The 14,790-nt window shown below is 41.0% G+C and overlaps 1 protein-coding gene across 1 annotated transcript in view; it reads right to left on the bottom strand.

The window, feature by feature from the left end:
* The window catches only part of iqca1 (IQ motif containing with AAA domain 1), a 99,524-nt gene extending 87,398 nt beyond the window's left edge, over window positions 1-12,126 (bottom strand). Inside the window, exon 1 of the mRNA XM_012971325.3 lies at window positions 11,882-12,126. Within this exon, the coding sequence (XP_012826779.2) occupies window positions 11,882-11,892 (11 nt within the window). The 5' untranslated portion in view covers window positions 11,893-12,126. The remainder of the gene's footprint in view (window positions 1-11,881) is intronic.
* Window positions 12,127-14,790: the final 2,664 nt, after the last annotated feature.

The following is a 14,790-nucleotide window of genomic DNA, read 5'->3' on the forward strand; positions in this document are numbered from 1 at the left end:
TGGATGGATTCCATAACCTTTTTTTTCTCTATGTCCTGTCAATAATGTTAGACTAATTTAATGGATTTTTACTTAATTTAAAACCTATATGAATAAGGATGAACTTTAAAATACTAAAAGCACAAACTGACCAATTCTGCACTCTGAAGGCAATTAACTGTTGCATTAGTGTTTGTGTAGAGCAGGAGTGGGCAAACTTTTTGGCTCAGGGGCCACATTGACTAACAGACGGGCCGGACCGGGCCGGGACAGCGTTGCGCCTGGGGCTGCAATCAGAAATTATGGGGCCTCTCAGCTCCCCCCCAGCTCCACTTTCCAGCATCCTGCAGCTCCACTACCCAACATCTTGAAGTTCCCCACCCAAGTATCCTGCAGTTCCCCACCCCAGCATCCTGCAGTTCCACTCCTCAGCATCTTCCAGCTTCTCCTCAAAATCCTCCCACCAGCTCCCCCCAGCATCCGCCATGACCTGCGGCTCCCTCCTCCAGCGACCCGCTGCTTCCTCCGTCCCGTCCTTCTGTTCCCCGGCTCCCCAGTGCATTCTTTTATATGGTTGCGCCCCGTGCGTGCAGAGACTGCGGGCCGGATTGAAAGGGCTAACGGGCCGGATGTGGCCCGCGGGCCGTAGTTTGCCCACCCCTGGTGTAGAGTGTAAAGCAGCATACCCATGTTGCTTAACTAAGTAATTCAACCTTTGCTAGTTACAGCCACACCAAAAGATTCTTCTTTTTATGGTAATCTGGCTATTTGGGGGCATTGTTTTATTTATTATTGTTTATCCTCTTTGATGTATGTGAAACTCACTGCATGTATTAAAATAAAGTGAATGTAAGCCCTTTATATATAGACAGAGGTGCCCCTTTAATGTGATATGGGTGCAATATAAACAGGTATCATTATTGGTATTGCAGCTGGAGGAGGGCATTTTCAGCAAATGCATTGATGTCACAAGGATCTAGGTCACCTGAAAGGTTTAACATAAGAAAGCACTGCATATCAGAAAAGGTAGAATCAGAGGCAGAATACACTTAAATACACCTTGAAAATCAGCACAATAAATAGGACTCCTGTTGAAAATGTATTTAGCTTAAAAATATATATATATTATAAATATATATTGCCTTTATAAAGTACTAAAGGAAAACTGTCTTTTTTAATGAACCTACTTCCCCTTTTACTTAAAATACTACTATAACAGGCTAACCTGCTAAAAGGAAATAATGAGCTCTGTATAACCCCCCCCCCCCCCCCAATACATTCACAGTTATTCCAAGTGAATTATTCTAATCAGTCAGTCCCTCAATGCTCACAGGACTGTGTGTAGGAAATCCAAGAAATGCAGTAAAAGGATGCACACTTACAACAGCTGCAATGTAACTGCAACTATATCCTGACCAGCCATATCCAGTGAAATGGTATGTGAATCCTCAGGTGTTTCTTTTTTGGTCTGCAAAAGTGTGGCCCATTATTAAGAAATTTAAAAAAAATTGACACCTCCTACCAATCACACTCACAGAGAAAAAGTAATCCTAAATTTCCTTTTTACACTAATGCCCCCCAAGGGGCTTTTGGATGATCAAGCCACATTGGCCCAAAAAAATGAACCCCATAAAGCACAGTATAAATTGGAAGCTGAAGTCCAGCCTATTCTTCGTCGACTGATAAAAAGGTTATGCAGTTAACCATCTTGTCTGGCAGCTACATGCTTTATTCTAATTTGTTTTAAGCCTTACCAATTGATTTGTATCTGCCCTATGTTTGTTTGAATATCCCTCAAGCAGATGCCAGGGCACCTTACTATGCCTGAGCATGTAACGATTGTGTGGTGAGCTTTACTACTTGTAGTTCAAAGTGACAGTGAAATAGCTCTTGAAAAAAAGTGTTTTATATTTAATTCATGTAATCCTTTTAAATGAACCTTGCTCTCTATTTCTAAAGTCTTTCAGCATGAAGAATAACAGAGCAATATTAACACATTTGGCTATTGAGTTTAGCTGGTGCACACAGCAGCTGCAGATCTCTGATCTCAATAGCTTTTGTTGGCTGGAGGGGTTACAGGTCCCTGGCATGTTAAGCTGAGGTGGGGCTAAGTTTGCATATGTGCAATGGGATCCAGTATCACCATGGTGCATGCTTTGTTTGGGTATAATAGTGAGACTGGCAATGCATCAGCTAAGAATGTCTTCAGGCAGCTTTAATGTGCAGATGCCAAATTCTTTCTATGTTTGTGCTGAGCGGAGAAGATTCTTAATGGCTTCACCTCAGCACACCCTTAATGATGCAAGCACTTTGCATGCTCCCAGACTATATCTATACCAACAAGACAAAGACTTGTTCAATAAGTTACCGCTTGCTAGCTTCAACCTGTAGTCATCACTCTTGAGAGTTAAAAAATGAATGTCTTCTTCTGTTTTGTAGAACTGTTTTGAAATCCTAACAAAAATGTAATAATACCCTTGCCAAGTAAAACAAATGTGTACGCAAAAAAGAAAAAGTCAGGGATCATATATCTGTTAGGTGACTGTTTATGAACATATGGTGGTCCTGTTTCAATTTTTGGGTCAGTCTTTTCACAGAATCAACGGTGTAACAAAAGAGGGAATATTTCTGCGAAAGGAGGGCCAGATATAGTCAAGCTGACACGATTTCACTATTGTGCCAGGCCCAAGCGGGTTAAGGGAGCTCCCAGCTTGTGGAAAAGACAAATGGGATGTTCAAACTCTGGCACAGACTCCGTACATGATAGTACATAGCTATTTATGCCCCAGAGGGGCTGTTAGGAAACTCCTCCACTTATAATGCCCTCACACACCCTGTGGCAATGGAAAAGGATGGCATCTACAGGAACCCCTCATCTGTATCCAATGCTGCCGCCACACCACGCCACATGAATCACAAGGTAAAATATACACAGGTTTATGCTCAGTGTCATCAATAAACTACTGAATAAATTAAGTTGCAGCCATTTGAAGAATTGCACACAAGGGCAGAGCTGTGTGTTTTTATTCAGGCTATATCGCATTACGGTAATCCAGGGGTGCTGTTTAATTCTCCTTTCTTATCACGCAGACATTAAAGCAGAGACAGCCCCTCTCACCTTTTGCCATAGCTGAATTCAATTGCAGTTTATGAGCATAACTAAGTACTAGCAGAACGTCCTGATTTTCCCCATCTCTGGCGTCTGAAGGAAGAAAACAAAGGCACCAAGGAAACCTGACATCGGAGGCAGTAATGAAAAACCACAGGGTTGGGAAAGAAACCCTCTGATGTGGGAATCCCAGCCAGTATAGGAATGTTTGTCCTTTTCAGCTCTTTCATGAAGGCACCTGCTCTCAGACAGTCCCATATAACACACCACAGGTCGAGACAGCCAATAATCCTAGTACTGGATGACTGAATCAAAAATTCCAGATACCTTTGTTTTTGTTTTGTTAAATAAGAATGTATTGATCTATAGAATATATAACATATACATATATACATGCAATATGTAATGTACAGTTTGGGTCATGCAACAAAAACATACACTATTACCTGGGTGCCAGGGCAGAACTACACATTTGCACAGCCATGATTAATGCATAAAAGTTACATTTATTTGTTCAGCGTTATGGTTCCCCACAGAAAACCTTCATCAGAGAAACCAGGTGCTTTACCTGCCAAACCCCAGGCCCCAAGCATTCTGGAGAACAGATCCTTTATATGTACTTAACTGGGTCTCTGCCTGTCCTGGCACTCACAGCCTTCTGCTGCACAGGGGCAAAAAGGTCCTACAGGCTATTTTGTTCCTTTAAACAAAAAAAACAACTTCCTACCTACCAACCTGTCAGGCTTAACAGAATGGAGAGAGATCCACAAGGGCCTTATACAACCAGTGGCGTAACTACTATACAGCAGACCCTGTGGTCGCAGGGGGGCCCAGAGTATAAAGGGGCCCAGATTATAGGTTCTGCTCTAAAGTAACTTTCCCTCCCCAGCTGAACACTTCCAACGTGACCTCTATGCCCCCTCTCTTCTTTGCAGGCAGTGGCAGCACGGCAGGGCAGGGTAGAGGGTTGGAGGGCCTGTTAGTGTGCGCCAGCCCTCTCCCCTAGGATTTTTTTGCGAGGGAGCTTGATGCATTGATGGTTTGCTGCTGCACACAACCCAAAACTCATACAAAGGATAAACAGGGAGTTAATGACCTGAGGATCAGCTGGTAAGACTTGAGCCAAAAAAATCCAGAGTATCCAAAGGGGAAGCAGATTCAGAATCAAAACAGGCAGCATAGGTTCAATGTGTAATCAGTCTGAAGTTAGCATAGACATAGATTTGGAGACAAGTAAGGCAGGGTCACAGGAATACAACACAGCAACAAGCTAGGGTTCAAGGAAAGACTAAGGAAACCAAGCAACGATAAAAGCCAGGGAGTAGTGGCTTAGTACTACTGCAGTGCGTCAACACCTGTGGCGTAACAACATCTTCACTGTGGCATTTAGGATTGACTATACAGGCCCAAGCACACATTGGGGCACCGATACATTCTCCTGTCCACATTCATGCACCATAGCGGTAGTCAGTATCCCATTAAATATCACTACCCCTATTTTATTAATCTGACATAAAGAATAAATCAGATACAGAGAAGGTGAGTAGCATGTTTGAAAAATGTTAAGAGCTTTATTCTGGGGATTTAGGAACAAGATAAAATTCCCTGAAAAAGTGCAGTCTGAAGGAAGTGTATAACTAAGCGTGGGTGTGTGGGTACGAGAAGGAAGAAAAGCCATGGGTCAGAGTGGAAAGATTGATAGCAATGACAGCATGGTATTAGGAGACAAGATTAGAAAGACAAGAGGCTAAATCCTTTCTGTATTATAATCAGGGCTTTCAATTAAATGTTGGAATGTACAGAGGAAGGTATGTGGCTGTGAGGGAGAGTAAACTCTCTACATTACAGGGTACATAGAGGGTAGTAAGAGATATCTCAACTGGAGATAATAAATTCATTATTCATAGGTTTAATAATCCCTTGCATGAGAAAGGGGCTAAACTGGGAGATGTCTAATGATAAAAGAGCATTTGTTTAGCAAAAATACATCCACTGAAGTAGATAGAAAATGTATATTTTTGGTCAGCGTCAGACTGGGATGCCAGGGGTCCACCAGAAAGCCTTGGACCATAGGCCCAAACATTCAGTAAAAAGAAAGCTATTTGTAAATGAAATTGCAATTGAAATCAGAATTTGTTTGTCCCTTTCTAAACTGCTAGTCCTGAAACAATGTAGCTTCAAATACATAAAAGTAAATGGAGTTCAGATTTAAATGACTGTGGCTTTTGGGCCAGCAGCAGACTTGAACAAAATGACACCCCAATATAAATAGCCTACTTAAAGCATGGCATTGTGCTAATATTTAATAGAACTTGTTCTGCATGGATTCTAATGGCAATATCAGAAATGACAAAGGTACTAATAATTTTAATCCCAGATTCCCAAATACATAAAGACACAAAAGGAGTGGTTGTTCAACTCCATGCACTAAAAGAGATTGATTTCTGGTTAAGGTTCTCATTTGCCTCATTGCAAGTACACCCCTGGATACAGCCATGTACCTTGTTATTAGCTAAGGGGGGGTTAACAATTGTTGCACCTCAAAGGGGGCTTGACACAATGAAATCAGAAAACCAGTACCCTTAAGGGTGTAAGAAAACTAGATTTATGCAACCTTTGCCTCTAATATATGCAATGAGGAAATGTACTGACCCACAAAACCCCTCGGAGACATGCCCTCATCACATAATCAAATACTGTTACAATTAAAACAAACTACCAGAACTTTTTAAACTCCAAGTCATCAAGTGGCTGGAGTAAAATGGCATTAAATATCAGGGACATTTTAACAAAATAAAAGAACTCACTGTTCACCAAGAAAAAAACCTTACTCGCAGCATGGCTGCTGCCACAATACATCAGGAAACCAATGGCTCATTTGATTTTCAGGCCAGCTTGAGGGGCAGAAGCAGAGGTTGGCTGCCCACATCTAGAGCACTAACCCGTGAATTGTATTATTATTATTCTAATGGTACACATGAGAATAATTATAAAATGGATACAATAGCTTTATTATTTTTACATTCAAACAAACTTCATTTTGTAATGCCTCTAATACTAAATTAAAAACTGTGTACTAAAAAATCACAGGGCTTATTTACACAAGCGCAGTTGTTTTCACACAAAGTTTCTCATAGTCAGTTGTGCGTAAACCCCTATTCATTAAAGGTACTTGCATCAAAATGTTCTCCTTGCACTTTCCGTGTAAGGGATCTTTCTGCAATTTGGATCTCCATAATTGAAGTCTGCAAAAACTATTTAAATATTGACCTCCTTTTCTCCTCCTCACTCATCACCTCCTCTCACTCTCGCATCCAGGACTTCTCACGCGCTGCACCGATCCTCTGGAACGCCCTTCCCCATCCCATTAGGCACTGCCAAACTCTCCAAGCCTTTAAACGGCCTCTTAAAACTCCCCTTTTCACTCAAGTCTATAACCTAAACCCCCCAAACATTCTCTAACCACTGGTTTTCACCTCTCACTCAGCACTTACTGTCACTTTACAAACCTACATCACCTACTCACCTTACAACTCCAACGCCATGCTAGTTACCCTGACCTTATGTCTCATCCCTCCCTTTTAGAATGTAAGCTCTTGCAAGCAGGGCCCTCCCCCTAGTGTCTCCGATCCTCATCCAATGTAACTGCAAACCATTTATGTGAATTGTTTATATGTACATGTTAACTGCTCTGTCTTTTGTACCCCTCTATTCTGTAAAGTGCTGCGTAAGTTGATGGCGCTATATAAATAATAATAACCCAATAGGCTTGTTTTGTCTCCAATAAGGATTAATTATATCTTAGTTGGGATCAAGTACAAGGTACTGTTTTATTATTACAGAGAAAAAGGAAATCATTTTTAAAATTAAATTAAAATGATTTGTTTATAATGGAGTCTATGGGAGACAGCCTTTCTGTAATTCGGAACTTTCTGGATAACGGGTTTTCGGATAAGGGATCCCATACCTGTAGTTGCAAGCGCAGCCTATTACAAATTAAGCTCTGCTGTGCCCATTACAGCAGAGGAACCCTGGAGCTACCATCACCTTTAGACCAGGGTCCATGGTTCCCTCAAAGCCACACATCAATGGTCACGGCACAACTGCATCTAAAGAGTATGGCGGATGTGTCACTTGCATGCCAAACACCGGGAATCATGCCAACTGGACTTCAAAAATATTTAGTGCAATTGCATCTGATTTTGCATCACTTTGCAACAAAGTACAGTTTCTCTTATTTTGATACATCAGTGTCAGGAGCAAATTCCCCTTGTGACTACAATACTAGAATTCTGAGAGAAACGCTGCATTATGGGGAAGAAAACATGCCAATTGTGCTCAAAATGGCAGCTGTCTCACAGCACTTGTGAGCATAAATGAGCCCAGGTCTGGACTGGGATTCAAACTAAGCCCTGACATTTTAAGTACAGAGAGACCCAAACAGCCCCCCATAGGCCCAATAAATAGTGACTGCCAATGGCATTTTTTTGTAGCAGCCCCTCTAGCATTTCCCTAAATCCACAGTCCAGGCCTGAATGAGCCCTTGTATTTACAATAGTAAAAAGAGAAACACAATTCAAATATGAAATAAAGGGATCAATACATAGCCTACACTGCACATATCTTTATCCAATCCCCTAGGAACAGATAGTCTTTGTACCGCTATGAATGCATAATCAGCACCTTTGCCTCACTGCTTGTTATAACCCACAGAAAAAAAGCTGTTTAACAGTGAATGCCCTAACGATCCATATATTATCCAGGTTAGACATAGTACAAGGCTTATATGTAGAGAAGATTAGTCATAAATGCTTAATCTACTGATTCTCCTCTATTAAACAAATCTGCCGTATCAAGGAATAGCTGTGATATAATGAGGCAGAACGCTCCTGATCGCTACACACATTTCACCTTTAAAAATAACTCTGGCAAATCTCTCTCAGTCTTGGCTGAATTAATGGGAGCACTACGTATCCCGTGTTCAGATCTGTTCATTCCTGTGAAGGATGAGAGAAGAGGCAAGTCTTACAGAGATATAACCAGCGTGAAGGGCAATGAACTTATTAAAAGCCCCATTGAGGAGCCTGGCTGCAGCACATTAGATCTTCAAATGCCCAGACTCGAGTGGACGGCTTCTGCTTGGTGAAACATAATGTTTTTAGATAGTTTGATAAAGTGGATCAGATGAAAAGAAAAGTGAGAGTTTGACAGTGTGACTCAATAAATCAATCCGGTACCACACTCTAGGCTGGCAAGTAAGTGCCATGGAAATATACCCGCTCCCCACGTGCGACGAATAGAGAGAATTTTTTTTCTTGTTTCACATTTAACTGAGCTTTTAAAGGTCTTTTCAATCCAAATTATGCATAGGAGGATATCCCCATAAAACAAGTTAATATGAAATTCTGACAGACATCAAATTAAAATAAAAAAAGGTGCAGAATTAAGGAGCTGCGGCACATACAGGATGGCATCAGGTGCCTTTTTTTATCTGAATTCAAGGTATCAGCAGTAACAATATGTGGAAAAATCCTAGAATTGAATGATATCGAGGAAGCTATACTGGGTACATAACAGCCACAGAGAAACAATTACAAAGGGAAGATGGCAAAGGTATAAAGAAACATTCTGATAACTCTTTAGGCCATGGATACATATCCTATAAGTTTAGAATGGGTTCACGTGATCCCCTTTAATACAGTGAAACTTATTCCTGCACTAGAACATAGCCATTATAATAAGGTGCATGACTGGTACTTAACCAGTTTCTGGGTCACCAAGCCATTGACTGAATTTGAGGGTTAAGAAACACTGCTTTCTGCAATATGATATAAGCACAGATTTTATTTTTAAAAAGCAGGTTGTTCATTTAAGTTGGTTACTTTTTTGGGAAAAAGGCAATGTGGCTGGCATTATAGTTGCCACCAGGGCTGGAACTAGAGGTAGGCAGAAGAGTTATGTGCCTAAGGTGTAATGATGGAGGGTAACTTACCTCCCCCAGCACGTCATCACCATGCATGGGTGGGGAGGATGGAAAAGAAGGCTGGCCATGTTACCTAGTTGCTTACCTGTTTACCACAGTATAGACAAGCAAGGTTATTTTGTTTACCATCTGGCTGTTATTTTTTATTCAATAGTGATGCAGAATACATTTTTTTATGGGGGGGGGGACCTGCAGAAAAGGCCAGCATCCAATGATCCTCCAGAAATATGAACTAAGGTCAGAAATTCTGAAATGGAATGCACTGCATGGGGTCAAATTTTCTGTATCAGTGCTATTTGTTACCTGAGTGAAGCTCTCAAATACTTTAGGACTCCATTAGAAATGAGTGCACTTAAATGCTTTTCATAAAGACAGTTGTGTCTATACATGCTCTTTGTAAAGGTGGCAAATTTCAGCTGCTGATTTGATACCTTCAGACCAATTAAGCTGCTTATATGCCTGTGTATGGACCTATCCCACTGATATGTGGCCTATAATTGGCCAAATCTCGGTCAAGCAGGTTTGATTTTCAGATCAGATTGGGGACAGCATCGGCTTGTTGATGCTGTCCCCAATCTTCGTCCAATGACCCATATACTAGCCATTTTAATTTGATCATTTGGCCTGATATCACCGGCCGTAGGTTGCTACGTCGTGAGAAGATCCACTCGTTTGGTGACCTTGCCAAAGGAGCAGATCTTAACGTGTATAGCAACCTTAACTTGCACCTAGCTCCAATTCCCCAGTATGCAGGGTACAGAATGCATTTCCATAATAAAGATACCTAAAGGGCTATTCCCTTATACAGCTCCGGAGTGCCAGTGCTATTTTTTCTATATAGGATTTTTGGGAGGGTGACGACCCCTCCAGCAGTGTGCACCGAGTGGTGAATTTGTATGGAGAGCTGAGGGTGTGCGAGTGAAGGTATTTTTGTTTTTGTACAGGGTACAGAATGCACAGACACAAGGGAGCTGTAAAGTTAATACCTGTCTTAAGAAGGTGTTACTTACTGGCCCATTTTAAATGTTAAGTCTACGCATTCAACTGAAAAGCACCAATAAATTGCAATAAGATTCCCCAGAAACCACATTTACTTAAAGAGGTGTTTCACCTTTATGTTAACTTTTAGTATGTTATAGAAAGGCAAATTGCCAGTTGGTCTTCATTTTTTATTTCTTATAGTTTATGAATTACTTTCCTTCTACATCTTTCCACCTTTCAAAAGGGGGTCACTGACCCCAGCAGCCAAAAACTATTGCTCTGTGAGGCTACAATTTTATTGTTATTGTTACTTTTTATTACTTACTTTTCTAATCAGCCCCTCACCTATTCATATTGCAGTCTGTCATTTAAACCACTGCCTGGTTGCTACGGTAAGAAATACCGAAAGAAATCCAAACTGGATAGCTTCTCATTCAAGAACAGTGAGTAAAACACACAGCGCAAGCACAATAACTGTGCAAGTGCTGCAACCAGGGGCTATCCACCTGATATCTGGCCTAAAAGTGGCCAAATCTGAAGTCGGTGAGGAGGGTTAGAAGACATGATTCAAATACAGTTCAGTTACAGAGAGTTATTTCCTAACGACAATGCTACTTCATGTCAACATATGTCTGGCCATTCAGACACATTCTATTGCTTCATTCATGTTGCCGACAACTCAAACGATTGGAATTACAACAAGACTACGGTGTGCAGGTCAGGTGAACAGAAATTCATCAGTGAGCATATATTCATCTGACCTGTGCGTACATTGCCAGGGTCAGAGCAAATACTATGAAGACTAGAATTTAAAAGCTTGAATTTGTCCCATATGCCATAGTTTTTAAGAGGGGTTTCTGCTTGACAAATAGTATTAACCAATAAAAAAGGTGAATATTTAGAACTTTTGAAATCAAATAAATGTAAATAAAAGGTCTTCTTTCACGTGCATTGTTTAGACTCTCCAAGTATATCTCAATTCCATAATACCCAATAATTGTAGTAATAAAATTAACAAGGACTAATCAAAAGATATACATTGGCAAAATAAATGTCACACTTTGTAGGCAATTACTTGCACCCACCCCACCAAGTTTTAACAGAGACACCCACTAGGTTAATGCCACAGGCTGTGCATGGCAGTGATACTTTTTCACTGGGCATGTATGGGTTAAAGCTAGCACTGTAAGTGACATTAAAGCCATGGAAGTTATGTGCCCCTCCATGGGGCAGCCAGTCTTGTTACCTCAGCAGTGACATCACTAGTGTCACTTGTCAGCACCCATCTTCCCAGCATTCCAGGCTGCAGTGACGCTAGCTCCTTGTCACATAGGCCACATGCCTGTGTGGCCCTTGTCTTGGAAAAGAATTCCAGTGTCATTTCAAGAGTGTTATGGAGGCCTAATGTTTAAACCACTAAAAGTTGTTCCTAACCACATGCTATTTCCTTTAATAAAGCATTCCATCTATTGGATTAGCTACCTAATTACTTCCTCAGCTTGAATGCATGGCTTTGGGCATCCAAAAATGTAATCATATTATTGTAATGTTAAAAACCATTATGGAACTGTGCTGAAAATGTTCAGAATGACAGAAACGGGGATTATTCCCATTCATAATCAAAATCAAGACTTGAAAAAAATAACACGCAGAATGAGCTAGTAATGTCTACTCACAGAATAAAGCATACAGAAGAGGAAATGAGAAATAAATGGGGAATTATGAGCTGTCCAATAGTGAACACATAACACCCAGTCTATACAGATAAGGGATGTTCCTGTTTCCTGAAAGTGAATAACCAATCGAAATTGCCAATCGCCTCTACTTACGTGTGAGACATGACTTCTGCATTCAGTTGCACAAGTTCCCAGAGAGATTACAGCTATGACAAAATCCAATATTTGGCTGCTAGTGCAGTAAAAATAAACAGCAAATCAAGGGAGTGAGGTAGGGTCCTTGCTCTGCGTTCTGGGTCGGATTAGCAGAAATCTGTTATGGCTTTAACAACAGCAGGAGCAGGAGAGCCAGTTTCTCCCTGCCATGTCTGGGCTTCCACTGTCTGTTTGTTTGGTTGCTAAGGAGACTGTCCCTTACTAGTTACCATTCTTCACTAGGCATGTGCTCTGCTATACACAGGACACAAAACAAACAACTACCCTTTAGAAAATTGCCATTTCCTGTTTGCTGGTTGCACAAGTACTGCTCAGGTAACACACTTTAGAGAAATTAAAGTATTACTAGTTACTGCTTCCGAATGCATGAATTGAGCTGTTGTGTAGTTGTGAGATTTTTTTTTTACAGAGTAATAGAGATAAGAATAATTTTGTTCCCCAAAGTTTTATGTCAGTACAGTTATAGAATCTATTATCCAGAATGCTCAGGGTCATTCTGTAATTTTGATCTCCATACCTTAAGGGCAGTGGCATATGGGGAGATTAGTCGCCCACAATAAATCTTCACTACCGCGGGCGACTGATATCCCCTATGTGCCATCCCACCGGCAAGAATTTAAATCGCCGGTGGGATGGCATACGCATCAAATCAGTCGCCCGAAGTTGCACGGAAACTTTGGGCGACTTCAGGAAAGTTTTGGTCTTAAATTTTCACGGGAAAATTCACGGGAGAAACACCAGAAATTGCTGTGGCTTGTCTGGGAATCACCCAAGAACACCCACAAAGCTTACCCATCATCAATTTTTAGGTAAGACAGCCATTGGCCGTGGCATCTTGTGGGCAATTCCCATTATAGTGAAAGTACAGAAAACTTGCAGTGGACAGGCCGCTTACACAGCTCTTTCCTGGCTTTACCCTGATGAGGGAACCTGCTTTCTGCACTTGCATTCCACACCTGATTTCAGAGGAATTGTTGCACATCATTACACATATTGTATTACCCTTATTATGATAAAGACATATGTGTTGGAGGGTTCTTCCAGTGAAAATGTGAGGTGTCCCATTTCACATATAAGTGATTTATCTGCACTGCATAGCTCTAGTGGCACTGCTCTGTACTTGTCATTATTACAAATGATTTTTCTATTTTATTTGTCTAATGTAAATATGAATGTAATGTATATATAATTGCTGTTCAGTATGGGGGAGGCAGTGGAATGTGCTGCTTGGTGATGTTTTGATGGCACATTCCATTAACACCTTTAAGAAGGGCTTAGGGGCCTCATTTATGAAGTGCAGGGCAGGGTGCAAGAAGTGGGCACAAACTGACGTGTTTTCACACTTTTGCACACTGCCCTGTACTTAGCACTAAGACCTGTGCTTTCACCATGAATACAGCATTGTATTTATGATGTGTGGGTGGGGTAAGGCACGTGAATGGCTCCCCTCCCACCCCCTCATTTGCACGTCATTCAGTGAGTGCAAGTGGGCACAGGGTGCAAAGAAGCAATCTGCAACTCACACTGGATAGGAATCATATTGCAGATGCACCAGATGGATGTGAAATGAACACTAAGAAGTATGATTCTGTGCCCCTTAGTGCCCTTAAGCTGAACAGAACTGTGAAGATCCTTTCGCCAATATGCCTACCTTGAGGGCCAAATGATCACATCACATATGCACAAAAGCAGTCCTTGATCCAACAGCAAAATCAAATCTGCCTGGTTGTTATCTGTCTGATTTTCATCCAGATATTGGTCAGGCAGGCCAGTCAGATGGCACCATACACAAGCTGCGGACTGCTGGAATATCTGTATATATACATGAGTGTCTTTTTTCAAATGCAGATTTAGTGATACTAGAAAATACACTGAAGGCTTGTGTAATTGCCTTTTGCTTTGTAGCTATGTATTCCCCTATATGCTTCATTCCTCATAAATCTGAGTAATGCACGCATTTGCTTCTTATCACTTTCTATATGTAATGTTATAATCCCCTTAAAAGTAGTCAGCTGGTGGAATGTCCTGGCATCCCAATGGGAATGGCCTGACATCACTGGGGGGGAAGGGGGTGTTATCTGTGAAATGCTCCAGGTATTGCATTACTGGTACAAGCCCTTAAGTTATTTGTGCCCCTGTCTGGAATCATACCAATTGCAACAATTCTCAGGTCCATATAAAACATTTTGGGTAAGAATAACTCAATTTCACATTCTTTAATATTATACATAATGATTTTAAAAAATGATGCCATTCAAAGTAAATGCAAAACACTGCAATTTGGCCTTGTCCTTATTAATGCAGAATTCAGACAAACAAACAAAAAGCTAAAAAGAGAAATGAGTCATCAGTAGAGTAATTCCTCATCAAACCCCAAAAAAAACTTGCCTTTTGTGTAAACACAGTTGTGAAGGAACCACAGTCAGGAGCAGCAACAACAAATATACCACAAAGGGAACAATAAATTGCCCATAAACTTACGGTACTATCCATGATGCACTTTCAAGCATGCGATGAGAGAGGTTATACTGGGGAAACTGGTAAAGGACAGTAACAAATAAGCATAGGGTGCCACCTTCTCAGCAAAAAAATACCATCCTTCATATGTATTCATGTTTCTTTCCTATTAATAACATAGGGATCAAGCATTGTTTTTACTGACTAAGACACTAACATACCAGCCAGGTGGCAACACTAGTCTCTGGCCTGCAATGGTGCAAAATGGGCATCTACATCACCCCTTCTCTTGAGTCTAGCTATGGTTTAGAGTTAAATCCGATTTGTTGTTCCCTATTTTATATCTTCATAATAACTTACCTATTTGTGTCCCTCTTTCTCATTTTAAA

Source organism: Xenopus tropicalis, chromosome 9, assembly GCF_000004195.4.
Source record: "Xenopus tropicalis strain Nigerian chromosome 9, UCB_Xtro_10.0, whole genome shotgun sequence".
NCBI classification, from domain to species: domain Eukaryota; kingdom Metazoa; phylum Chordata; class Amphibia; order Anura; family Pipidae; genus Xenopus; species Xenopus tropicalis.